At 45.2% G+C, this 27,512-nt stretch overlaps 1 protein-coding gene across 1 annotated transcript in view; it reads right to left on the reverse strand.

Annotated features, from left to right (window-relative positions):
• Positions 1 to 1,938: 1,938 nt before the first annotated feature.
• The window catches only part of WDFY2 (WD repeat and FYVE domain containing 2), a 175,729-nt gene continuing 150,155 nt past the window's right edge, over positions 1,939 to 27,512 (reverse strand). Inside the window, exons 8-12 of the mRNA XM_081814890.1 lie at positions 16,643 to 16,748; positions 12,667 to 12,768; positions 11,703 to 11,833; positions 9,546 to 9,654; positions 1,939 to 8,507 (exon numbers count right to left, since the gene is read on the reverse strand). Of these exons, the coding sequence (XP_081671016.1) occupies positions 8,478 to 8,507; positions 9,546 to 9,654; positions 11,703 to 11,833; positions 12,667 to 12,768; positions 16,643 to 16,748 (478 nt within the window). The 3' untranslated portion in view covers positions 1,939 to 8,477. The remainder of the gene's footprint in view (positions 8,508 to 9,545; positions 9,655 to 11,702; positions 11,834 to 12,666; positions 12,769 to 16,642; positions 16,749 to 27,512) is intronic.

Below are 27,512 nucleotides of genomic sequence, written 5' to 3' on the forward strand. Positions count from 1 at the left end.
GGTGGCCGTTATCCGTTAAGGTTTTCTTCTCTAGCTGGGCCGAGTCCCGACGGACGAGCTCTGGGAGAGGACGTGGGCTGGGAGGAGAGGGCACCAGAGAACACTTGACCTCGGGCGAAGCCAGGGTCTTCTCTCTGGATCTTGGTCCATCATGGACAACCACCCTCACTGAGCTGTTATGAGGCTCTGGTGACCCGGTGGCGGTGAGGGTGGTCGCCCCTCCCCTGGCTACCACCTGCCAGTTCCTGAACACATCGCACTCCCACCCACCGCAGGCCCCACCCCACCACACCCCCGTCTGGAGACGCTCCCTCGGCGCCTGCGCAGGGTCTGAGTCAGTCACACTCCGCTTGACTCCTGTTCTCCCCTGCTCGGTCTCCCTCCTGTAGCACGTCAGGACCCTCACCCGTGGGGACCCTTGTGGGCAGGGGCGGCCCCTCACGCCCGTGGGGGCCCTGGGCGGGTGTCAGTGACCTGACTGATCTAGGGCCCTGGCGGCCACAGGCACAGGCCAGTCGGGGAGCTGCCCTTCTCACAGCTGCGTTCCCCTCGCTGTTAGATCGGGACCCTGTTCCACATACTTGCCTCTTGCTAGGACAGCCTCGTCACCAGCTGAAGAGGAGGAATTGACAGAAATCCCGGGAGAGCGGCTCAGAGTAAGCAAGCCAGGCCGGGCCAGCTCGGGGCCAGAGAAGGTATGGACCAAGGGCCAGTGAGCAGACGTCACTTCTACTCCCTCCTAGAGATGCCACTGTAGCTCCGAGGAACTTCGGTGACTGGGAACTTTTACTTTAAAATAAGGATGACCGGGGCCAGGAACAAGCCAACCTTCATCTTCTGTGGCAGGCTTTTTTTTTTCCTCCCGTATAATCTCTCCTTTATTTGAGAATGTGGTTTTCTTAACAATTCCGTGTTCAAGATCACCCCACACTGTTGGTCTGAGGGAAGCAGGGTCGGAGGAGGGAGATGTGCGAACAGGCTGTGCACGTCTGTCCTCCAGGGGAGGGCCCCACGCTGCCTTTGTCGTGTGTCCCCTGTGTGGCCCTAGGCTCAGAGCAGGATTATGGGACAGTGCATATTTACATAAACAAATTACATCTGCTTAAGATTAGGAGCGGCTTCGATAATGCACCTGGCATTCTAGTGCTAGTTTGAAAAAACTTCTAAATTATACCACTTTACCTCCTAATGACTGCAAAGTTGTAGCAAAATCAACCAGATTTAGGAATATCTACATACATTCCTGGTGTTCAGAGCGGAACAACCCTCACTCATCATCCATAGGGGAGGAAAAGGCAGATGGGCGGTTCCTCAGAGGCACTCAGACCCAGGCTGTCAGCCAAGGAGCCCCAAGGAAGGGGTTTTTCTGGGTGCGTCTGCCCGGAAAGGGCAGTGAGCATCGGCTCCATTTGACTGCATCCCTTCTTTTCTGAAGAAAGTGGGGCCTCTGGAGTGGGGGGTGGGGGTGGGCTGTGTTGGCACAAAGGGGCTGGGGGAGAGGGGCCACTAGTCACAGGGGCCATGGTTTGAAGGGCACCCCAGCTCCCCCACTCACTGGCTGTTCAATGCCGTGCAAGCCACTGTTTTCTTCTCACATGTTTTCCTATCTGTAAAATGGGCTTCCTGAGTTTTCAGAGAGGCTTTTCCTAGCTGTATTTGCCCTGAAGTCCTTTCTCCTCAGTTGGAAAGTTTATTAACTACGGTTAGAGCAGACTTACGTGAAAGAGCAAGAAAATAAATAGGACTACGTGGCCACAGCCCATTTGCTGTGCACAGAGTCCGGGGCAAATGGTGGCTCACCAGCCTGCGGTTCTCCCTGGGGTCTAGGCAGGTGCAGGAGCAGCCCAGAGACTTACCTTCCCTCACCCGGGTAACACCAAAGCAGGACTGTTGGGGTGTATGTGTTTCAGCCTGACGACAACAATGATGGGACAAAAGTTGCAGGAAGGTTTCCACAGAGATTTATTTTAAACCGTGGAGGCAACTTTGCATTGAGAGTCTTACATTGGTAATGGCCACAGGCATGGTTCGGTTAGAGGTAACACAGTGAGAACGTGAGCAGAGTTTAAAAACATTCACAACATCCAGCAGCATTGAACGCAGAACCGGACACAGGCATTTTAACATTGTTAAGAAATTCTTGCTCAGTCCCACCTGCTCAGTCAGGAAGTCAATGTCAAAGTCTCCAGTGGCAGAGAGCATGGCGATGCCAGAAGGGTTCTGCTAGAACCGCATCTGAGAAATCTGTTCCTGCTTCAGGCTCATGACATCCTCAACCTGACCCCTTGGGGAATCTCATTTCAAAAAGAAAGAAAAAGATATCCATGAAGTAACATGCCTGCTGCAGCCGGGTTCTACAGGGGCCCCAGACGGACGGCGTGCAGCATGGAAGAGTCCGCTGCCCTGGTTAGGGACAGCGGTAGGTAGGCAGGCACGAACAGGGGGCGAGCACCTTCCCCGTTGTCTAGTTAATAACAGTTTTTGTACTTTTCATATAAAGATTTTCTTTTGCGAAATGACAGTACATGAAAATAAGTCGTTTAAAAGGCAAGGCAAATGGCGTCCAACACAAATACAGGACGAGTACCGTGGTTACCAGTGACACAAGTGTTTGGTCTAGACTTCATACAGGTGGATGCTACGGACCTAAGGCTGCCATCTATTCAAATGGGAGGAAAAAACGTGCATGTAAATGAAATATGCTTTGCAAACCATTTTCCCTTTTTGAATTAGAGTTCACCCTCTTCTGATTCCCAGAGAACCAGGAGAAAAAAATATCAAGGTCAGATTCTCAATCTAACCTTTAAACCAACCTGTGGTTCTCTGCCACTTTCTCTCCCAAGGAAGTCAGCTACCGTTTTTGAGTCACAAAGGGGAACATTTTGAGGTATCTTATTTTTTAGTGAGATGGTACCATGATCAACTTCCACCTTCATCATCTTTTCCAGACCTCTCGATGGAAAAATGTAGAGAGCAATTTCCTTGATAGGACAGAAGACAAAGACCTCCCGATACTATACTCCCACCTGTCGGAGTAAAGTCAGCCATTAGTCCAACAATAAACATTCATGGAATCACAGGATCGCAGGACCGGAAGGGGTCTCAAGAACGAGCATCCAATCCAGTCCCTCCTCCAGGCTTCAGCCGCCCGCCCCCGTCTCTGACAAGGGACTCTCTACTGTGTGTTCCAACATTCCCTGGTGTGCGAAACACAAAGGAGGAATCCCACTCCAATTTTGGACAGATCATATTCTTAGGGACTGCTTTTGTGTGTTAGGCCTAAATAGGCTTCTCAGTGGAAAGGATCATGTTTAAAGGCAAAATTACAAACTAAAACCCCCAAGGGGTGGTATGTATATAATTCTCGGTTGTGAAGTTGAGCTGAAGTTGAAAAATGAACACGGATATTCCTGAATTAAGTTACGGACACAGGACACTTGGGCAGTGAAAGAAAAAGGCAAATGGATGGAATGGCAAGAACCAGAAAGTGCCAAGCCTCGTGGGGAGGTGGGGGGGCGGGTGCTGGGACGCCCCTGCTGGGCAGAGTCAGGTGTCAGAGGGGGCGCTGCCTGAGCCCTTCTCACGGCCTCTGACCTGTGGGAATGTTCCCTTCCAGGTGGCGAGACGCACTACGGTGAGGACTTAGCACGTTTCCCACACTGCACTGAGAAGACCCATGACTTGCAGGAACAATTCAGACCAGCGGGGAAATGGAGGGCGGCCGCCTGCTTACGCACCAACGGGCTTGGCTCTGCGTACACCTGTGATGCTGCAGTTGTCTAGAACAGTCTCCTACCACCCGGCATGGTCTTTCCTTTGTCAAAGGGGAGCAGCTGAGCCTGGCCCACCTGTGTCGTAAGGGAATTAGCTTGTGCGTTCTCCCAGGCCAAGTCCACGCATGTGGTGGCCACCAGCACCACCTCACGGCCTCCGGGGTGGGGCTGTGCCTCCAGAAAGTTAAAAAATTAGCTGCCATGGGTCATTTTAAGATAACCATCCCAGGTCTCTCTAAAGGAAAAAAACAAAAAGCTTAGATACTGGCCTCAGTCAGCTGCAGGAAAACCTGACTCTCAAACGCTGAGCGAAGCTCTCATGGTGCTCCGTGTGCTGCTTCCCTCTGAGGTCATGGGGAACCAGACACAGCCCCCCCCCCCCAAGCCCTTCCCCCCCCGGACTGCAGCCGAGCACGTGATACTCTCTGGCAACTCCAAACCACTTGTGGCCTCCGTGCACCAGGCTGATGCCAGATCTTAGGCCTGTTTCTGTCTCAGCAGCCTGCACATCATTTCCCTACTGGACTCACTCCAACTGCACCTTTAACCCTCCGCTCAGAGGTCCTTCTGCTGGGGGGCGGGCACCCTGTGCACACTTCTATCACAGAACGGACCCCATGGGACTGACATGACCCATCCACTCCCTCGAGTGGCCTCTGCCCAGGCCAGGGAATGGGCCCCGGCCCCCCACGGCCTAGTTCAGAGCCTGTCTTGCAGCAGGCGCCCTACAAATGGCTGAAATGGGCTACACTCTCGAGGATCGTCTAAGAGAACTCCGTGTTTAAAATGGACTTAATTTCTGTGTTTCCCAATCAACTGAATAGATATCCACTGTCGGTTAAAATTTACCACTGTTTTAAAGGAGAGAAAAAGACTGTTTGGCAAAGTGCTTTCTTTTACTTTAAAATACGTATCTTAGTGAACGAGATCACTTATATACGATTAAACTATGAAGAAGCAAAATCAAAGGAATCTCAGTTAATGAATATTTATGTCCAGTAACTTTGGTACATCGTTTAGAGCTATCCCTTTACTTAAAAGTCAATCTCCAGGCTTTAAAAATGGATTAATGTTAAGCAAAAATAAATTATGCTTTTTAAAAATGAATCTCAAACCATGAAAAGGTGATGTTTCCTAAGAAAGGCAATGGCTGTAGACTCAGACTCACTCAAGGCCGGCCTTCAGACGACAGGGGAGATGAATTTTCAATGCCCTCAGACTTCCACCTGGATTTGTTGCTCGGGAGGGGTCCTTGAGGAAGAGTGTCGGAAGGAGCTTATGCTGATCAAGACCTGCAAGAACTGCCGCACTGCATAGTACCCACCCCCTCAGAAACAGGGCTGGGGCCAACAGAAGTGTCAGATTCACCCGTAAGAGGATCAGGTCTGGTTCCTGAGAGCTGCCTAGAGGTCATTCCTCCTAGTCATGCCATTAGTAGTTAATGCCCAAAAGCAAGTGTCCCTGGAAAATTCTTTAAAACTTTTAGATTCTCTTGTTGACACCTTAGCTATATCCGACTGCCTGCGATGACTAAATGTTTTCTGCTTGGAACATTCTAGATCTCTGAAGATCCCTTCCGGTTTTGTGATTCTATGATTCCTTGAATAACTGAAACATCAAATGAGAAATACATCATTGATTGACATCATATAAAAAGACATGCAATTCCAAGTACTTAATGTAAAACCACCTTTGCTACTGTGGACACAAACCCAGACCATGAAAGGTTCCAGTAACATTTCTTTGGAGAAACCAAGAGCATGTGATTGGTTTTATCCTACCAACTGCATAACAAAAGTCTGTGCATGAGATGTGCAGTCCTGCCACTTTCCCGACATGACCATGTTAGGCATTCCTTGCCAGAACTGCTGAAGTAACAGAGCAAAAATATACGTAAAGTGCAATTCCAAGAGGGCAAAACAAGAACTATGACAGGAGAAAAGACAAGTGCTGGCGTCAGCTTTCACTCCTAATGAGTGAAGCCACTGCCCCATAAAATGCTGGGAAGACACCCAACACCAGCATCTCTCTCTCCATGAGTTACAAAAAATGGTGGAGACACTCATCGTAAAACTCAAGAATTCACAGTATCACAAACACACACCGTTGGTTTGCTAAATACTTCTTAACAAATTCAAGCACCCACACACATAAGGAGAAAGAAAAGGGCAGAGAGGGGGATACTATGATCTATCTGTAGTTTTTGATCGGGACTCTCATCCCCAATGAGGTGGCGAGTGGTTTCAACCTCTGAGTGGCTCTGAGTGGCTCTGCGGGCTGGGGATGAGCCACGCCGGGAGGGAGATGGCTGCAGTGAAGTGCGAGGTTGCAGCCCAGAGTAACCGCGGTGGACACTCGTGACCCAGCAGGGACAATCTGCCTCCCCAGTGGGGTGCGAGCTCCTCTGGACCTAACTCAGAGCCCATCAGCCTCGCTGGGCACTGATCTACTGCTTCCCTGACACCGTCTTCCCTCTCTGCATACGGGCCACGCTCCGAAATTCGGGAAGGGAAAACACAGCGATTCGTTCTATTACTCGTTCCCAACACATGGTTCTCTATTATGTACAACTTAGTACGTGGCTCCAAGTTCCAGTAGTAAACTATAAAATAGATATTTGAGTATTTTGAATTTCATTCCCTTTTTAAAGGTCTCTCACAATCATGCAGACAAGACTCAGCTTAATTCTAACAGCTTTGACTGATGGCAACCAAGAGTAGTGTGGAAGGGGACAGCGAAGTGACAAGTGGAAACCGCTTCTGTGCGTGCGTGCATGTGTGTACACGCGTGTCCAACCTTAGAGTGTGGTCACATGAGCTGGTCTGATGTCTCAGATGACAGCCGCCATGTGCCAGGGCTGCACGGGGCACACCCACCGCTCCTGCTTCCCATGGCTGTGGCGACAGAGCCATCCCTAGGAAGAAGTCCCGCCCTGGGAGCACGCGGGTCAGGGGTCTTCAGAGAATGGGAGTATGGCAGCCAAGGATGGAGGGTAGTACTCTTCCCGGTTGGAAAGAAAAGTAATTAATAGTCGTGAGGGGGAAAAAACAGCTTCCCCCCCCCCAAAAAAAAGAAAAAAAAAAGAAAGAAAGACAGAAAGATAGACAGATAGATAGATAGATAGATAGATAGATAGATAGATAGATAGATAGATATAGGGAGCATTTCAAACACCACCAACAAAAACCTGTCAAATCAGAAGGGAGCAAGATAATGAGGACGGCTTGGATAGTGAAGGGCAAGTAATTGGCCTGTTTCTCTGCAAGGCTTCATTGAACCTGGTGATCCTCAAGAGACTCGGTGGTCCCCCGACGCCCCTGACAGGTGAGGGTGAATGAGGTGGGATGTGTAAAGGGCACATAACGGGGCAGGCTCACGGCACACGCCGGCTGCCAACAGGTGAAAATAAGATTTCTAAAAAGGACTCAACATTTGAGCCACTACACACAAGAATATTTCACTTTGTCAAGTTTGACTGGATTCCCTTAAAATTAGAGTTCTTCGTGTTCATTTTCTAAAGCCCTCTTTTTTCTTTTCTTTCTTGTTTTCTTTTTTTCTTTTAACATTCCCAACCGGAACACAGTATAAGCTGTAGGACTCGGTACCTTTTATGTCTCAGATCACACAGTTTTAGTATGAAAGTGTGCAAAGTGTTCTGCTAAAATACATGAAGGTAAAAATCTTTAAATATCTAGTTTTTCAAGGGGAAGAAAATACAGATGGTGAGGAGTAGAGCAGGATTCAATCTTGCAGGAAGGAGCACATTCAAATTCAGAGGTGATGTCGCGTGGACAAACACATCTTAAAGACACTTTTTTCTGAAGGACATGGGGTTTGGGTTTTTTTTGTTTTGTTGCGTTTGTTTTCAATACTGTAAATGAGGAAGAGCTATGTGAATCACACGAAAACATCAAAGGCTCAGAAGGCTCCAACTGAAGGAGAAATGACCCAGGCACTGAGAGTCGGAGCTCTGAGTTACAATCATCGCTTCTGTGACGACAGTGGTCGGGAGCAGCTTTCTCACAGCACAGACAGAACACTGAGCGAGGCAGAAGCACAAGGTCGCATCTACTCGGCTGAACAGGAATGCATTAGACATTCCAAACGGATTACTCTTCAGGTGATTCAAGAAGTCAGTCGGAAAACCCACACGAATGGTTTCCCGAACCTCTCAGTCGAAGAGGAGGTCTGTGAAAGCAGAAACACTGAGAATAAAGAGTGTCAATATAAACACATACACCGGCGAACATGAAGCAGAGGGGAGGTGACAGAGAGGGAGGGAAAAGGACGCCGACCACAGAATACATGCCCATGTGAAGGAGACATGGAAAGGACTTTATAACGACCAAAAATACCCCCAACAGATGCCTTCCTCATCTCTCTAACACACAGAGCAACAACGAAAAGGAAGTGAGAAACACATACAGATTAAACACCCCACACAGTTTTCAGTATGCCCAAAACAATGTAGCACAGCCAGAGTGTATAAACCATTTGTTAAAAAAAAAAAAATCTTCTTTTCTATTGTATGAACAGGTTGAAAGAGTCTCCTTGCCAGTGTCCACTCACTAGCTCCCATGCCAACTCAGCCCGGCTCGCGAGCTTCTCTCGGACTCTCACGCGTCTGCTGACAGCCCCAGTAATAAAGTGGATTCCAACAACCGTTTCTTGAGTAAATGCTATCTGTCTGCGCCTGGGGTGTCCTCAAGACACGACTGGGGTCATATCCCATAACTGCGGAAAGGAAGAGAAAATGCAGGATGAACTGAAATTCCATTGCGTTGAGGATCAACAGTCCTTGTCATTGAATACAAGTGAACTTTTTAACTTGCCAAGCAACTCAGTACTACACTAACATGATTTCTACATCTATAAAATGGTATTTTGCCATGAAAATGTTTGACACAGACTTCAAAACCACGGCCGTGGGGAATTCTCATTCGGCTAGTGCAGAATCTGACAGATCAGGTTCCCTTCTGGGGCAAGGGAACGAACATCTATCAGGCCCCCAGTGGGCCCCTGGGACGTGCTGTGTCCCTTCCAGATCTTCTCTCATCCAGTCTTCCAAACAGTCTTCCCAGATGTCCCATTTTTCAAAAAGAAAGGAACCGAGGCTCCCAGAGTTTACTTTAAACTTGCTCAAAGTCCCAGGGACCTAGTGGCTTCGAAGGGGGTTATTTTAACCACCGCATCCTGCTGCTGCCTCCAAGAAGGGACCAGAGCGGCTGGGGTGGCAGCGCTCAGTGTGCGGGGCGAGCCCGTGGTGCGGCTGTGGCCCCTCCTGTCCAGGGCCTCTGCTGGGGCACCAGATAAACTCAGCATAGTCCTCAGACAGGCCCTGGAGGAATGCTTCTGGATTAACTGATCTCACGGGGAAAAGGTCTTGTTTATAACTTGCTGGCTTATTCGAGTCCTTCCTTTCACTCAATGCTCAGCTCAAACCCCCCTTCCTTCCTGAAGCCATCTCCAATAGCCCCATCTCCCTCTACTGAGCTCTCAAGGTAATTCTTGCCTGTATCACTCTTTTGGCTGCTGAATACGGGACCTATTATTAACCATCAAAAAGAGTACGTCCCCAGCAGGCGACGTGTTCCCTGAAGCCAAGAGCCATGTCTTGGTGTGTGCAGGCAGGGCCCTCCTGCACATGGTAGGTTCTCAAAAATGCTCACTGCTGAGAGCAACCTTGTGAGCAGACCTCACACAGTCTTGGGGCTCCTGTATATTGACATAGGACCAAAGATGGAAAACTTCTAAAAGAAGATGGCGTCCTACCTTAATAACCTTGTCCGTTCCAGAAGTCAGTAACCATCCTCGGGTTGCATCAAAATGCACATGCACAATGTTATGTTTGCTGTCGTGGAAGGTCGCTGTGGGTGCACGTCTGGAAGGAGCAAAGTAAGTTTCCAAGAGTGAAAAGTGGTGACACGTGAATGAAGGAGAGATCTAAGGTGTCATGAAGCTCTAATGTGCAGCCAAATGACTAAGACAAGTGCTTCACTTTAAAACTGCTCCTCATATCTACCTTTATTCCCTGGGAAACTGTTAATGATTTTTTAAAAAAGATTTATTTATTTGAAAGAGACAGAGCGTGCACAAACAGGAGGGCTAGAGGGTAAGGGAGAGAGAATCTTAAGCAGGCTCTATGCTGAGCTTGGAGCCCGACTCGGGGCTCAATCCCCCAACCGTGAGATCACAGCCTGAGCCAAAACCAAGAGTCCCGGACACATAACCGACTGAGCCACCCTGGCAGCTTTTTAAAAGGTGAAAGGATTCTTATCTTCTCCAAAATGGGAAAGAGATGATGACATTTCCCAAAGTCTTATGGATTACTTGTTGCTCTGATAGAGCCTATGAAAATCTCATCTATGCCTCTGACAAATCTTAAAACAAACACCTCAGTGCTTCTGCTAGGTCTGATCTCAGAAGGACCTGCTGGTATAATAGTCTACCTGTGCCTATTAAAAAAAAAAAAAAGTGCACCTGTTACAAAGCCTAAGATACCATTCTAATTGAAGGGTTACCCATTCTTTCTCCTCATTTTCCTGGTATAACTGCAGGTTTAGTTTTTCTATGGTATTCTAACACTTCAACAAGTAAAACAATCTATAAACAAACATTTTTATTTGTTTTGTATTTTTTAATCTATGCATTGTTTTAGTAAGAAGGCTTGTTGACTGCCTAGGTGATCTAGAGGCAATGCAGAAAAGGCAGAAGAAATGACGACATGTGGAGGGGGACAGGGACATGGGGAAGGAGACGGCTGGTCTGTCATCAGGCTTCAAGGGCACCCACCCCTCAGCAGTGGGCTCTCTGAAGACAGTTTTACCTGTAGCTAGGTCTACGGGACAGTCTTCAGTATCCTAAGATAATCACTTAAAATATTTAGAATTCAAGATTTAGGTTTAATGTGCAGCTGCTTAGGCTCTCTGGGTCTGTGTCTTTATCTATAAAATGAATAATTAATTTAGAATATCTCTAAAGTCTCTTGCAGCTCTTTAATGAAAAGAACTCTCTAATTTCATCACATATGATGAGTGGAAAATAATCAATGAACATAAATGCTTACTGATGCAAGGGCATCTTAATTTATATTTGATATGAATAAAGAAAAATGAAAAAAAACACATACATTAGGGTTATCCATAAGAGAATACTTAATTGCCACGACTTTCCTTTAAATGCTGACTTCCTCTGGTGCATCTGAAATACGTTTCTATTTACATGCTGTTTCAAGACACCCGTCTAGTACTTAAAATGATTCTACCGTATACAAGGTGGGGGAGAATCGGGCAGACGAGTTTCCTAGGAAACCCTGCTGTCATTCATTAAAAGGGGAACCTATTGCAGATCATTCTGCTTCTCTCTGGGGCAGTCTGCAATGAGCGGCACTGAAGAGATAACACAGAAGTGCCCTTACACACACACCCCCCCCCCCCAAAAGCACAGGGACGTGCAGTAACCTAAGGTCCTGGATTATCGGGCAAGACCACCAAGCAAGACTGAGTCGCTGGACTACTAGTGGTACTGGCCTCTTAGATAAAAAGCGGCTCAGCTCTTCCGGAGAAAATGCGGCCTCTGGAGCCTATGGGCTGATTGAGCTCCTGTAAAAATACCAGCTTGGGCTAGAAAATGAAGCCTGGGTTCCTGCACTCCGGAGCGACTCTCAAGGAAATAAAGGGCTGGCAGGGCTGGCTGAAGAACCCCTGCTGGCCGGGCACCCGCCCCTGGGGTGGGGAAGAGCACAGAAGACATGAGTTCTTGATGCGGACTCTCCTTTCCTATCTCACGAGAGCGCGCGGATGTCCTGGCAGAAAGGAGGGCTCTGCGCCCGGGCCACGGTCTGTATCGGAAACCAGCAGGAACGAGGGCGCTGGTGGTCACGGCTGCGGTGCCGGGTCACCTTCGCCCCTTAGCCCAGCTGGAACTCACTCTTCATCGGTGATGGCCTCGTGGCAGCTGTCACAGACCCTCACTTCAAACTCGAAGCCCATCAGAGGGATGGAGGAGCGCTTGGAGCTGCACTTGCCGCAGACGGCCTTCCCACACTTTCGGCAGTGGTGCTGGAGGCGGAGAGAGCACAGGCTTGCTAGGGCTCCCGCAACTCGGCCCCGCCACGTCGGCGCGGCCGTGGCCAACAGCATCCGGCTGAGGATGCTGAACAAGAGCGCCCAGGAAACGGACGAACACACCAGCTGCGTTCTCTTTTTGGGCTCTTTGTTCAAATGGAGAACCGCTGGAAACACATCTGTTTGTGTCACCACACCCACCCCCTACCCCCACCTCCCAACCACAGCCCCCCCCCCGCCCATCCTAGGTCCTTCCCAGCTACGGTTAGCATGAACTCGAGGACCACCCGGTGGATGAAGGACAGTGTGAATGCAATCCAGTTCAATCTACTGTCTACACTTTGGCCATGCTCAACTAGGTGACTAACACTGATTTCCCTGAGGAGGACCAAACCCAACCATGAATCGGACTGAAAATGCTGTATGATTACAAGTAGCTCTAAATGACTAAAACTAAGATGGCAAGAGAGAAAGTGAAATTATTAAGAAGAAATAAATACCTCTTATATAATTCTATGGTTTGGTCCCACTATGAGCTAAGCATGATCCCTCTAATTTTAAGGTGTATTTCCGTAGATGCCACTAGAATTCTAAAATCGTATCTTAACTACTTGAAACAAGTCACCAAAGAAACTGAGTCCAGGAGGAATGAGCTGCAGTAGGTAAGGGACTAACTGAACGTGCATTCTCAGAGTGGCTCCAGGGTAGCGCCTGAACCCCCCCCCACCGTCCCCCGCACAACCCCTGCCTGGGGGTGCTAGTTCTAGGCTCACAGGTGAAGCTGTCTCCTCTCTATTCCATTTTGATGAGGGATCCATATCACCCACCTGTCTTAGGCCAATCTTCTTATTGTCCCACATTTGCTTGAAGTTCCAGAAGAAAGGCTGATTACACTTTTGGCAGGAATCACTGTCCAACCATTCAGGGGTCTGGTGAAATAAAGCACACAACAGGTCACAATGCGACGCAGTGAGGACAACGGAGCCATTAACAGTGATGAAACTTACAGAATCAAGACGTGTTTCTAGGAAACGGAGGTGTGAATTCTCAGTCATTTACATCTACTGAATGCCTATGGTATCTCGAGCCCTGGGGATGTAGTGATGATAAAAAGAATCTCTCCCGTCATGGGGCTTATAATTTATGAGGGAAGACTAACAAGACAATATTATTAATATCAATTATTTAAGTAAGAGGAAGTGTAAAGGCCCGAGGAGTAGAAGCAGCGCGCCGGGCGGGGGGGGTGGGGGGCGGCTGGGGCCAGGTCACTTGCACAGGGTTCTGACGGCCATGTTGACTTTATCTCATATTCTCGGATCACATGCAATTAGATTTGCTCTGGCTATACAGAGTTATGTGTAACTGCACAGTCCACATGTGCACAGCTACCTGCACTGGAGGATACAACCTGACCGCAGTGGGTGCCCAGGAAAGCTGCCTGTCCACCCTCCGCTCACGGCCGGGCCCAGCAAGCCTGGAGACTCTGTGCCTTGCCTCATGGAACACACGCTATTCTGCCTTTATTCACTACTGCCCAACTTCATCATGAGTACTCGAAACGATGTCAAATGGGTTTAAAAGATATGTTAAGCTTAAAGCTATTCTTTAGCAAATCTTTACAGATTATGCATACAGTGATTCTATATCTGTTTCTAGAGTTCCACGTTCAACTCTGTACATTTATCATTTGGATGAGGGACAGATCTCTTTCCACATATCACTGAACCTAAGGAACCTGGAAAAATATATCCAACCCCGGGGTTTCTCAGAAGTGAGTTGCAGAGAACTCCATTTTGACTCACAGGACACTTACTATAAAAGAAGCCTGAGATCAAACAAGTTTGAGAAATGCAGCAAACAATGTCCTGTCCCCTCTCTCTACAAGATTTTTTCTTGTAGCTTTTTTCTGTTGATGTAATCCTTTTCTGAAGAAGCCCTATTACAGAACAGACTTGGGGATTTAGCCTATTCTCCTACCTACAAGCAGAAATGAACCTAAAGCTACACATTGTCTCAAAAAAGAAAAGTAAGAAGGTGACATTTGAAGAGTTCCAATTCTTGGTCTATTTATTTTATTAAAACCAAAGAGTCCTTAAGAAGTAAGCTTTGATTTGCTTTGTAATTTTCAAGTTCTAATCGGTTTAAAGACTGATCTAACAAAATGTATAATACAGTTTTCAGGAAAAACATTTTATCCCTAAAAGACTTATCTATGTTGTGATTTTTCAAAACACAATGCAGGAAAATCAGGAGGATTTACAAAAAATTGTCACACACACTACTATATCTTTTATAAGGAAACATGCAGGGTCAGGACATATATCAAATACATTGTAGTGGGTATCTATGAAGAGGGAAATGGGAGTAAGGAACAGGAAAAGGGGAAAAAAAACCCAGCATGTGTAGTATGATTCCATTTTTTGTCAAAAAAAAAAACAAAAAACAAAAAAAACAACAACCTGAAAAACAAACCCTGTGCACGTGTTTTTGCAGAGAAAACTGTAAGGAAGGATGTTACCGGTGATATTCCTGGGGTGGTGGTATTATTATGAGCAATTTTTTTTTCTTTTTTTTTACAGATTTTATTTATTTATTTGACAGAGAGATAGAGAGAGAGCACAAGTAGGCAGAGAAGCAGGCAGAGGGAGAGGGAGAAGCAGACTCCCCACTGAGCAGGGAGCCCGACGTGGGGCTCAATCCCAGGACCCCGGGATCATGACCTGAGCCGAAGGCAGCCGCTTAACCGATTGAGCCATTGACATGTTTTCTATTTGTTAAGGGGTACTCTGTAACTTCTCTACAAAGAACATGTTTATCCATACTTCTAAAAAAGGATACAATTTTTGCAAAAATGGATTTCGTTAACAGTAGAAACACCTTTAGCCTATGAGATGTGGGCTCAGCCACTCCGCCTTCCATCTGCCCCCCAACGCCACCCCCACGGCCAAGCTATCATCTCTGACTGCTTCTACTGCTCAGGAGCACCAGCACACAGGGCGCGACTTCTCTCGTTCACCTTGTCTTTCCTCGTGGTGTTCCCTGTGCCCCTCAGAGCATAGCCAGGCCCAAACAATCTTTCAGCGCCTATGTCCTTCCACAAACTCTCTGCTGAGAACGTTAGCCGACAATGGTAACGCCCCTTCCTAAATGCCCAGCACTAATGTTCCATCCTACAGCAACTGTAATCGCATCATTTTTACCATGTAATAGTTTTCTGAAGTCTTCTCCCATATATTTTTTTCTTCCAGAAAGCCTACCAGCGCAGGGACTGCTTCCTTACATGTCTCTGGCCTCTTGAGGTAAGCACTGCACAGCACTGGCCATGACCCCCAGAAGCCCCACAGATACATCTCAGGGGATTTAGGTTTGTAAAATATGACACTTGAAAAAAAAAAAAATGGCTGGGACCCTCTCTACTCACTGGGGCTCTGAATCACCCGAAGATTCAAGATAGTCAACAAGTTGCAAGTGCCCCTGTATCTGCATGTCAAAGGGCATAATTTAAGCAAGATGGCTCAAAGGACTGCCCACCAACCAACTGGGTTCATCTCTGGAAAGCACATCATTATCCTAACCTTTGGGCCTCTGTCCATCAAGGCTGGAGTCTGCGTGCACCCAGGGAAGAGAGCCTGGCGGCTCCGCCTCTGCTGGTCTAGTCAGTTAGGCCTGGGAAGAAGTGGGGACAGATGAGGTGTGACCTCCCTCGCCCAGAGCAGGCTGTCATGCAGGATCTGCAGTCTCATGGCTGTACCAATTTCCCTGCCTTTATACTGAAGGGGCCAAGTGGTACTTTCAAAAGCAATATTCTACAATTCCCCACTTCCTAACAGTAATGATCATTTTAATTAGTTACTAATAGAACTCCCACGGATTTATGGTTTGAGCAAGTCAGGCTTTAATCTTCTTAAGCATTTAATTACTGCCATTTGAAAGGCATTACATGGTAGGTAATAGCAACTACTCTCTTGAAATGAGATTGGGGTGAGGGCATGGAAAGAAGGTGGGAAATTGCTTTTGTCTTTTTAAAGTGTTGCTTTTCCAATTCTTGCATCCTGCAAGGAAATACATTAGATGAATATACACCGTCAAAGGGAAAGTTCACCCAGCATAATTCTAGGGAAATGAGAATATGGCTAACTTCAAAGCTCTTGTCAAGGGGATATTTAGTAAACATGTCCGTTGATAAGATGCTTAAAGATGAAAAAAGAAAACACAAAAACAGAATGCCAGAAGAAAACTTAAATGTATTCTTAAAAATGACGGTGTATATATTTGCATCTGGAGAACTGTTTAGAGCACGATTATAAAGAAGCACAAATAAACAATTAGTTATTTCTGATATTTCTATTAATATCAAGCTAAGGACTCTTACTTCACCAAATACCATTTCTCACACATTAGTCACCATTCCCTGGCTAACATAAAAGACGCGAGCGAGTCTTCTGTGTTCCTAGGGCACTTTAAGGGATAATGGTCTGAAAACAGATGGTTCCCTCTTTTCTCACCTGAACTTCGGTTGTGAATGGAGCAACAGATTCAAAGTCTAAACAGCTTCGTCTCGGTCGAAATTCTTATGAAATCACTACTACATGAATGTTACACGCCAATTTGGAAGGAGTAAAAAAAAAAAAAGGAATTTCCTTTTCTACTAGAATCTTTTATTCTCTGACATAACAGGTCTTATTTCACATTTAATCATAGGAGAAATAAGAAATGAGGCCGAGGCATTTTTCAGCCCAGCCAGTACTGCAGAGTCCAGCCCAGCAGCCACGGAGTGGCCCCGTGACCTGCCACGACACCTACCTCCTGCCTCTCCACGTCCATGTTCCAGACCACGATCCCACCATCACCACCACAGGAGATGAGCTGCCGCGTGTGCTGCGCATAGGAAAGGGCCTGGACTTTGTCACTGCAAAAGAAAGCCAGGGTCAGTGACAGGTCTGGAGAGCAAGGCAAAAGCCCTAAAGGCAGGACGCCCAGCAAAGTCAATCAATGCGCATACTCCCCCTTGAGCCCCAAGTACAGATCTTAGAAATCAGATGGAATCAAAATGTTTACTTAAGATGCTGAGGCCTCAGGAAGAGAGGGTCTTTGTCAGTTATCGACACTTGAGGAGAAAAGCGGATTGTTGAACTACTTGTAATATGGGACTGGCTCCTTCCTTAATTGATTAATTAAATAAAACCTGTGGTACATGGTCATGCTGTATTTGTTCAAAAGTCATGATTTTACTTTTTTTTTTTTTTAAAAAGGATCCCACTGCACTGACCTGCCAGAGCCAGGTAAATTGTGTTGGTTGAGGTGTGGAGTACATCATGGTGGCTTAAGCCCAGGCGCCATTTCTTGGCTTCCAGGGTGAAGCCAAAGAAGCAACAGACTTGAGTTTTGCTGACTCTCTATTTTCTCTAGTTTTCATTCCCTCTCTACTCATTTTGTGCTTTATTTTTCTTTCCAGTTCATACATGGCTGACGAAGTATTCCCTCTTGGGGGCAGCCACCATGGAACGTCCAGTTCTATGGTCTGACAACGTGGTGATCACTAACAAAAGGTTACAGACATTATTTTCCGCTGGGTGAGGGAACAGGAAATAGGGCTTCTTGGTTGTTTCTGTTTGAATATTTTTCTATTTCGAGCTCAAGTCAATTAAGAATTCTATGCCCACTGGGGAGAACAGTTCCTTGCAATCTGGACTGGTGATTTGTGTGCTTTCGTGTTTCCTTCTGACCTGTGGCTGAAGTTGTGGGACCAAAGCTGTTAAAGCTCTGTGTGTCTGTGACTACAGTTCAGTAAGGCCTTTCCCTCTCATGTCTGGAGCACTAGCCTATTGCCAGAGGGCATCAGTAAATTAGATTACAGTATTCTTTCTTTCTAATTAAAAAAAAATTTTTTTTTAGATTATAGTACTTTTTAGATTATAAGAACTTGTTCTGTTTGGCTTTTAAAGATAAACAAGTGCTTATATAAATTGAATTTTCATAAACTTAATGGAAAAAAGAAAATTGAGCCCCTAAAACTTAAAATTTACTAGACTTAAAAATCCTTTTACAAAAACTACTAACTCAGTAACATTTTAAGAATCTAGGTTCACAGAATTGAGGTGAACTCTTTGGCAAGTGAGACGAGTGTGATAAATTTTAAAACACAGCTATGTCTTTCTCTGATTCATCAGTGTTAAGTATGAGCAAATGTACATCTTACTTTACTTGGGTTCATTTCTTCTAAATATATACAGGATAACCAGTCAAATAAACTAATATTATGCCTATGTAATGCTATATATGAAAAATATAAATTCGTGTTCAACTCAACTAATTGTTTTGATAAACTTTTCATATAAATAGCAATTATGTTTTATAGCACATCAACTTAAAGATAATCCCTAAGATCTTTAGGTAACTTAAAACGGATTACTATACATAGAGCTAATTGATAAATAATCACTGGATACCCACTTAGATAATTTCTAAATAGGTCAGAATACTGAAACTTTGATTACAAAGTATAATACCAAGTTTATATATGTTTGCTTCTCACTTTTTATTATAGAGAGGCTATAACTTAGGTGAGTCACATCCATGAACATGTTCATTGTTGCCACCTTAAGGAGACGTAAGAGTGGTGTATATTGCAGTAGAAATTTCTGTTGTGTGTGTTCATGAGCTTTGCTCATCTGCTAAAATGCTTGTATGTGACAGTTCTCAATTATCCACATCCTCCCTCCTCCCAATTTTCTCTATGAAATATAAGTTAGTTACTCTGGTTAATTATTATAATTAAAATGGGTGGTTGAGATTATGCCAGGGGCAATGATGGAAACAAGATACAACTATGTATGGGCTTTTGTTTTTAACAGAGAAAATAGAGTAGTTGTGTCTTTTTTTTTTTAGATTTTATTTATTTATTTGACAGAGAGAGACACAGCGAAGAGAGGGAACACAAGCAGGGGGAGTGGGAGAGAGAGAGAAGCAGGCTTCATACTTAGCAGGGAGTCCGATGCGGGGCTCGATCCCAGGACCCTGGGATCATGACCTGAGCCCAAGGCAGACGCTTAACGACTGAGCCACCCAGGCACCCCGGGTAGTTGTGTCTTAAAAGCAGTGGTTTTCGAACTTTTTCGTCTAGGATCCCTTTACACTCTTAAAACTATTTTGAGAAGACATCAAAGAGCTTTGGTTTAAATAAGAAATTACCAATATTTATTGTATTTGAAATCAAAACTGAGAATTAAAAAAAGGTATCGATTCATTTGAAAACAGCAATGATGAATCCTTCTATTTTAATACAGATAACACAGATTTGGTGAAAATTAACTACATTTCCCAAGGTGACAAATTTTGATGACAAAAATGGCATTAACATCTGCAAGTCTTTCTAATGTCTGGCTTAACAGAAGAGAGTCAGATAGATACTCATCTCTTTCTGCATTTGTTCCGATAACCACTCATCATGCATCTTCTGGAAAACTCCACTGTACATTTGTGAGAGACTATGGATGAGAAAGGCACTTCTTCTAAAGTAAAGTATAAATTTGTTCCAGAATATGAGAGAGAAAAATGAAGGACAAAACTTGGAAAGTGAATTTTATTTGCTTTGGTTTATAATACTCAAGTCTGAAAAAAGAGCTATAAAATGCATTAAAATCTTGGCACAGTTCCCTCAGTTTTGATGGCTTCCTTCCTTGCCTTACTGATTAATGCCTTTGACTACAATGCAAAAGGATATTCTTTACCTTCTATAAAATCTGCCTCGCTAGCAAAGATTCTGTGTGTCACCACATTATTTTCAGAGCTTTATGTTGACTTGGTTAAAGTCCCAAAAACATCTTTGACAACTCATGATTTTGCCTTCCTAGGCCGTACCCTATATTTTGAAAAAATAAAATAAAAACTTTAGGATACTTCCTACACCTACAACTATCTTTGAGATTCCCTAGAGGGATCCTTGAGAATTGTAAAGATGTACTCCTCTGCCTTATAAAAAGAGAGATGCTATAAATAACTATATGTGTTTGCTGTGTTGCTATTTTAAGAGTTTCATGGGAAGAGTCATCAGATCAGAAGAGGTGCTCGGCCTTCCCTAGGTCAAGTCAGTTTAGATAAAATTTTATTAATGTAAGTATTTCTGAAGTTGCATATTTTATGGGAGGACCCTGGAGGTTTATTGGAGCACTCATTGTCTCTAATATGCTTTCCCCTCCAGGGAAATACTGATCAAAACTCTCAGGAGATAGTTATGTAGGCTATCTCAATAGAGAATTTTATTCTCCTGCATTATGATTACTATTTGTCACAGTAAAAAAAACTAACCATTGAAGTCTTCATAATCTATAGACAATTTCTGTTTTACTCTGATGCTTGCCTGAGGGCTTTGCTATAAGCTACAGGCCAGAAAGGACAATCTTAAGAGTTTCACGGAAAAGGACTATATATACCAGGTATTTTTAAATATTGATATTTCAAAAGAAAAGACTCTCGGGCAAAGGCTACAAAGCTGACATTGCTTAGGTAATTTTTAAGCTCTGCTAGTGGACTGAGTCAGGATTTCCGTGGATTTCTGGACTCTTTTTAGTCTGGATGCAGACAGCTTCATGAATGCAGACTGCTAAACCAAGAACTAGCAGAACAAGAACTAGTTGCACAAGACCGGATGAACTGAAGAGGGACATTTTACTGTGGTTATTTGTCTGGAATACTGCTGATGTTGTTTTAATGTTCTATTTTCTGGATATGGGAGGGTGCTTTTTCTCCTACTTTTTATCCTATTTCTAACCTACAATCTTGTAAACTCTGCTTTTACAAGCTAAAGAGAAACATTTAAAAATGACGTCTAGTTTTCAATGATTCCCCCAGAATTCAAAAAGTATTACTGAATCCCCTTAATTTTAATGGCAAATAGTTATTTCACAGGTTCAGTTAGCATCTATCCACAGGATATAGTTGGGCAACCAACCTAGTCCTTACCCAGAATGTCATATTAGAGAATAATGCTCATTCAGATATGACTAGCCGCTTAAACTTACGCAGTGGCTACAAAGCCCTCCTAAGAAAACTGGCCCTAGTACCTGGTTTGCAGGGTCCTGGTCTTACAGGTGGTAAGGAAACTACCAGGCCAGAAACCTGGCAAATGCTGGAAACTTCAAGGAATTCAACCAACGTGTAAGTACTACAGGTGACATATGGCGGAGAATAGTGGGCTTGGTTTCCTAGTCTTGGTATAGCAAATAACAGAGGCTTTGAAAAGCCCAATCCAGGACTCCTTATGAACAGTTCCAGGCAGACGTTAATTCTGTGGGCTCGACGGTTGTTTAATAATACTCTACAGCTCTCTACTTGCAAAGCAAACCGGGAAGACCCGTATGGTTAATTAACACTCTCACAGCATGATGTTAATAATTAGGCCAGCCCTTAGGAGGCCAACCTTCTTCTGTGATCAAGAATAATCTCTGAGATTATCATGATTACAGGAGCGGACAGGGGAAGAACTGTGAAAGAATGACATGGGCAAAAAGAAAGTACTGGCATCTTCAGTGGAGGATCAGGTGTTATCAGGCACACCTTTCTGGGTTATCTGATTCTACAGGGGCCTGCATCTTGCAGCACCTTTAACTGTGCTACTTTATAACTCTGTAAATGTTAACCTGGTATTATGGCAAATGAATCTTTCCAGTGAAGATGCAACGAGTCTCCATGCCCCGCCCCTCCCATGGAGGAAGCCATTTGTGAATCTACCTACAAATTCATTTCCGTTCTCCCCTGCCGATGCATACGTCTGCTCTTTGGATTTTCCTTTGAACTGGCTGTAACATCTTACAAGTTCCTTTATTAATTAATGACTGATAAAAAATCTTTGACAGGTACTCGTTAAAAAGAGAGTCTGTTGTTTTCCAACTCTCTTGGTTGTTATTTCACCCGTCTTAAAGTATGGAGCGCCACCGTTCTGACATTCAAGGGCAAGAAGGAAAATCTATCTAGTCGACTCGTAACCCTGTGATTTGAACTGCATTTCATTTGTTAAGGTGTCTTGATACACATCAGTGATCTTGTAAACCCAAAATAAGCTACAGAAGGAAATGCTTTGCCACTCATAGCTGGCAGCAACATTCAGCAACAAATACATAATTTATGGGACTCCAATACTGTTAATAATATTCCAACACAGAAGAGTGGAAGACCGTGACGAATACTGGATTCCAAACTTTGTAATAAAGCTGCTCAGGGACTTCTTGATTTAAGGGTTCACAACGTAACCACCTTGCAGCTAAAAACGAGGTGAGGGAACATCTCCAGGTTCACAGATTAAGGGTTATAAAGAATAAAAGATACCTTCTTCTTACATTCATGTTTCATCTGACATCAGTGTAGCATTTCCACTAGAAAGCATTTCAAAACTGGTTATTATTTCCCAGCTGAGAGCTCCACGTATTGCACAGCAAACGCTCTCACCAGCGCTCAAAACCCTCACTTTTCACAACGACCAGAATCTGCCATCTCCAAAGACTACACTTACTAGGGAAGGCCTCATTTCCTTTCTCACCAGCCCTAGAGGGAACATATGTCTTATTAGGCCTAGCTACATGGTCTGGGGGGGCCTGATGATGAATGAAAATACAAGGCCCCTTGCTAAAAATGTCCTAATAATGACAAGACGGTGACAGTACGACATTAGCCCAAGCATGGGGCCCTGTGGGACTGCACAGGTCGCATGCCCAGCGGGCCGGTCCTGTGCCTGACGCTTGCTTGGGAAAAAGGGTAGAGAAGCCTTTCTTCTTTTTATAGAAACCGATTTTCAGACATAAGCTAACATCTGCCCAAATGTCAACTTAGGCCCTCTTCTGCCTCCTAAGAGTAGGGGGGAGCCTAAATATATAGGAGCTTTCATCTTTTTGATGAAAAGCCCTAGGTGACTTGGGGAAAATCTAATCAGTTAGGCATCTGCTACCAGAGCACTCGCTCTCTTAGATTCAGAACTCCCATATTCATAAACCTCCCAAAGCTCCAAGGACCAGAAAAGGCTCATGAGTAATCCACACACGTGAGGTCTCCTGGATAACTGATACCTGGGATCATCTCACACCAAGGGGACCCTGGAAGGATTTCCCTCCTCAGGGACCCTGCCTAGGAGCACTTGTTCGAGATCAGCAACATTTGGTTGTTTTACTGGCTACGGTGGAAGTTCAGATTAGCCACTTCTGTCCACTTGCCATTTCCTGAAAACACCGTACTGAGTTCATGCAGCTCTGTTTGGGGTAACCTCCTGATCCTGAGAACTATGAGAACCTATTCATCTCCTAAGACCCAAATCGAGAGTGACTCCCTCCACAGAAGCCTCCCATTTTTTTGTCACACTGGCATACTGTCCTACCTTTACCCCATTCTCATGCATCCAGCTTGTTCCATCTAGTCCGTGACTGTTTTCACAGTCCCCTTTGTATCCAGAGTGCCTACTACAAAGTCTGGTATATAGATGGAGCTCAGTAAACAGCTGCTGAATGTCTTATAGAGGGAGTAAGTACACGTGGCAATATTTCCATTGAAAATGCTATAGTCAGAGAGAAATACGACTCCTATCCAAAAGCTTGATTTTCAAATTACTGTAATTTCTGTTATCAAGAATAATTTCAACAACCGGCACTTACTAGCCCTTACTCTTCTGCTGATTTTTTAAAAAGATTTGATTTATTTGAGACCGAGAGAGAGAACGCGCGCACAAGTGGGGAGGAGGGTCAGAGGGAGAGGGAGAGGGAGAGGGAGAAGGAGAATCCCTACTGAGCAGGGAGCCTGATGTGGGGCTTGATCCCAGGATCCCAAGATCATGACCTAAGCCAAAGGCAGATGCTTAACTGATTGAGCCACCCAGGCGCCCTTCTTCTGATTATTTTATATGCATTCTATCATTTATGGTTTTTGACAATCTTTGAGGGTTTCTCCTTCCAGTATTATCCTTACTTTAGAGATAAGAAACCTGAGGATCAGCGAGATGAAGAATCCTGTCAAGGCCTACATGGCCATTAGCAGAAGGGCTGGCTCAAACACAGCCTGGCCTGGCTCAGAGGCCAGCGATTAATGACCACGCAGTATGCCATCTCCCCCTTGATAAGGTTCTCCCCTCTATGAAAACCCTCACTGCTAATTCTTTGATCTATTATGCATTTAGCTCAATTAGAAATGGAAAAGACATCTCTTCCCCTGGATCCTAATAATTCTCTAGTGCTACAATGAGAAATGCTCCTAAATCTGAGATTTGCAAAGAGAAAAAGCTTGCTCTCCTTGACCCTTGCTCTCCTTTCCCAAACCCAGGAGAGTATGAATGTGAGAATTCTACTTCCTTTCCTAACTTTACACGCAATTTGCCTGATAAAGAGGGAAAGGTCCAAATTCTACCGATGGATATTTATTTACAAATAGCCCCTTTCTTTACCAAAAGGCTTCGAAGATGCTTGTAACAAAAGTCTTACATATGCTAAGAGTCAGAAGAGAAAAACCAAGAGCTGGGACTGTGAAAAATAGAGAGGCCCTGTGTGACAACAGCCCGGGCAGTGACCACATCCCATGTAACCTACGGAATCCCAGTATTGGTGGAAGGTTCCATCCCAAGAAACGGCTCAGATCTTTACCTGTGCTTTAAGTCAAGTTACCATTAAATTAAATTGCCACAAGTCTTAGAAGCCTAAGAAAAATACTGTTAGAAAGGAAAAGTACGGTCATAAAGTTGGTCATGAAATGATAGATATTATCTAAGAGTAAAAAAGGATCTAAAAAGCCCAAGTATCATTATTAGATTTGACATGGGCATGGGACAATAAATGTCTAAGTTTATGCTTCCATAATATCCATCCAACTGGTAATGGATACTTCAGAAACATAACTGGTCCCTAAAACTAGAACCTCTTCTATGCCTTTCCTTTCACAGAGCTAGCACATAATCATGTTCCACTTGCTGCAGGGAATAAAAACACTAAAATGTGTCAAATGCAGATAAAATTGTATAGAAGTATACTTTCTTAGCTTTTTTTCCCTTGGACTTGGAGACATTTTAGTTACTCTAGTGCTAAAGCTCTCTCTGCTTTGATGGGATTTTTATATACCAAATCAAATTACTTGCAAAACTGTCATGTTTCTGCTGCTGAAGGATGGAATGAAGCCACAGAACCTAGGACAGAAGACCTGGGGAGCTGTCCCTCCACATCATGCTTGGATATTCCCACCAGAGGGGAAGGCAGTCTCCCCACCCCTCTGCGTCTTTGGTCTGGTTGGCTCTGCCCAGTTCCCAAGCTCACCAATTCGGTGCCCGATTTGGAACTCTAACCACCTGTAGTCACCCTGGGGGGAAGGTGGGAAAATGAAGAATTGTAGGACAGCAAGGGACAGCCGTGGGCCCCAAGAAGAAACTCTTTGCCCTCTAAAGTAGAAAGACAAAAGAGATCATGGCGGGGGGGGGGGGCGGGCGGGCGCCTGGGTGGCTCAGTCGTTAAGCGTCTGCCTTCGGCTCAGGTCATGATCCCAGGGTCCTGGGATCGAGCCCCACATCGGACTCCCTGCTCAGCGGGAAGCCTGCTTCTCCCTCTCCCACTCCCCCTGCTTGTGTTTCCTCTCTCACTGTGTCTCTCTCTGTCAAATAAATAAAATCTTTAAAAAAAAAAAAAAATCATGGGGCACTGAGGGGACCATCTGTTAGTCAATGTTCGCTTCCGTACCCCCAGTACCTAGCACAGTGCAGGATACAAAGAAGGCTCTAAGGAGCTTTCTCTGTTGGACTGAGCTAAGGTTTGGGAGAACTAAGCTACCAGCTGGGGGCTTTGAGGACTCAATATTCTCATCTAAAAGATGACATCTGGCTTCCCTCCTACATATACAGAGTGCTTACAAGATGGCACTGAGGTATCTGTGTGTTTGCTCTCTGACGAAATACAATCACTGAACACCAATCCCGTGGCCAATTTTCAGGGCAAAGGAATGGTGGCTGTGAACGTGGCCCTGTGGCTCTCCTTCCTGCCTGCTGGCCTGGCCCCTTCCTTCCGCCCCCTTTTGTGAGTCCCATCCTCCTCCTTTCAGCAGCTCCGGTGTCCTCCCTGACTCCACCTCGGGCACTCAAACCCACTCTAACAGGGTGACACCAACTGAGGAAGTTCATTTCCCCCAGACGTGTGACACCAGGCAGCCCCTCTCAGGCAAGGCCCAGTGACGAGGAGCCCCTCACAGAGTTCCCTTTATTCCTCAGCTTGAGCTAAATAAAGCACAGGCAAAGGCCTTCTGCCATTATTCCTGTTTAAAGCCAGTGCCGACCGGCGGCTCCTGATCTCACCAGCCTGCCATCCCACTAGGTTCTAAGGGTGTGGATTATTGGGATGGACTCCCAAGTATGGTTTGTTTCATTTTCGAAAAGGCCAGGTCTGTATTCCTTAGAAACTGGAAGACCTATTAGCTCAGGTTCCATTTTTCTGGGACTGAGAGACTCTATCTCAATTTTACAGCTTTTCCTTTCTTACCAAACGATAGGTGCAAGTTTCCCAGGTCAAGAGTTTGTGGGGGGGCACTCAGCACGCAGTGCTGCTGGTGTTGAGCACTGTTATACTTTACTACCCTGTGGATGGGGTCATGCAAGATTGCCTGCAGGCTTTATTCACCACTGTGCAAAAATAAAACTAGTTATGAGCTAATCTGAATGAGCCCAACAAATATTACTGATATTCATTCAAAACTGGCCTTTTATTTCTCTGAAAGACCTGAGGTGGCAGGAATTAACTTGGCATTTTGGAGAATAACTGAGTATTATTAAACAGGACTGTGTTTGGCTTCTCTTTTTCTTCATTTACATGGATGATGTCAACTCCTTTTATACAATACTGATGCATGTCCCCTTGTCACGGAGATAAATACAAGGGAACGATTCCTCTTATGAGCTGATGACAAGGTCCAAGTGGCCCCACAAGCCAGACAAGGCCCCAGACAACGGGCCCATTTTCTAATGTGGGAAAGAAGGCTTCACAGCTACTTCTCAAAGACTAAATTCTAACACTAAGATAATTATTTGTGCAGAGGCCCTCCAAAATTGAATCCGTTCATATCTAATAATCCAACTGTAGATGTAACTACTTAGGAGAATATTTACTGGGTAGATTTACAAAAAGAGCTAATGTTGCTTAGAACCAGTCAGCTCGTGGGAGCCTTACTAACATTTGCTATGGCTGTCTACAGTTGCTCTTGACATCACTGTGAAAACTTCACAAGTTCAAAACAATACAGATTAGCTTTAGAGCTCGAAAGCAGATCTACAGTTCTTTTCTGCCCACGACCAGGCTTTGCCCCTAGGACCGGCGGGCAGCACAGGGTAGGACAGGTCAGAGTATGGTCTGAGGGCTGCCAAGAGAGCTGCCTGGGAGGCCTCGTACAGCACAGACACTTGCAGCTCCAGACGGTGACTGGGCTCTCCAAGGACAGGGTCCAGGAGTCTACACTGTAACAAATTCCTTGGTGACTCTTTGCACACTGCAAGTTTGAGAACAGCTCCAAGGAAACACAAAGCTTTTTTTGCTCTTCCTCTCAGCCCTGTGAAATCTGCCTGTCAAGGAAGAAGAGCCTGATATGAATCAAGGCGAGTGCTCAATAAATATTTGGTCAAGTACAAAATATATAGTGTAAGCTTATTATCTCTCCCCTTTTCCTTAAGCTGCCA

The sequence above is a fragment of the Leptonychotes weddellii genome, chromosome 3 (genome assembly GCF_054177405.1).
Source record: "Leptonychotes weddellii isolate Sample4059 chromosome 3, ASM5417740v2, whole genome shotgun sequence".
NCBI lineage: Eukaryota > Metazoa > Chordata > Mammalia > Carnivora > Phocidae > Leptonychotes > Leptonychotes weddellii.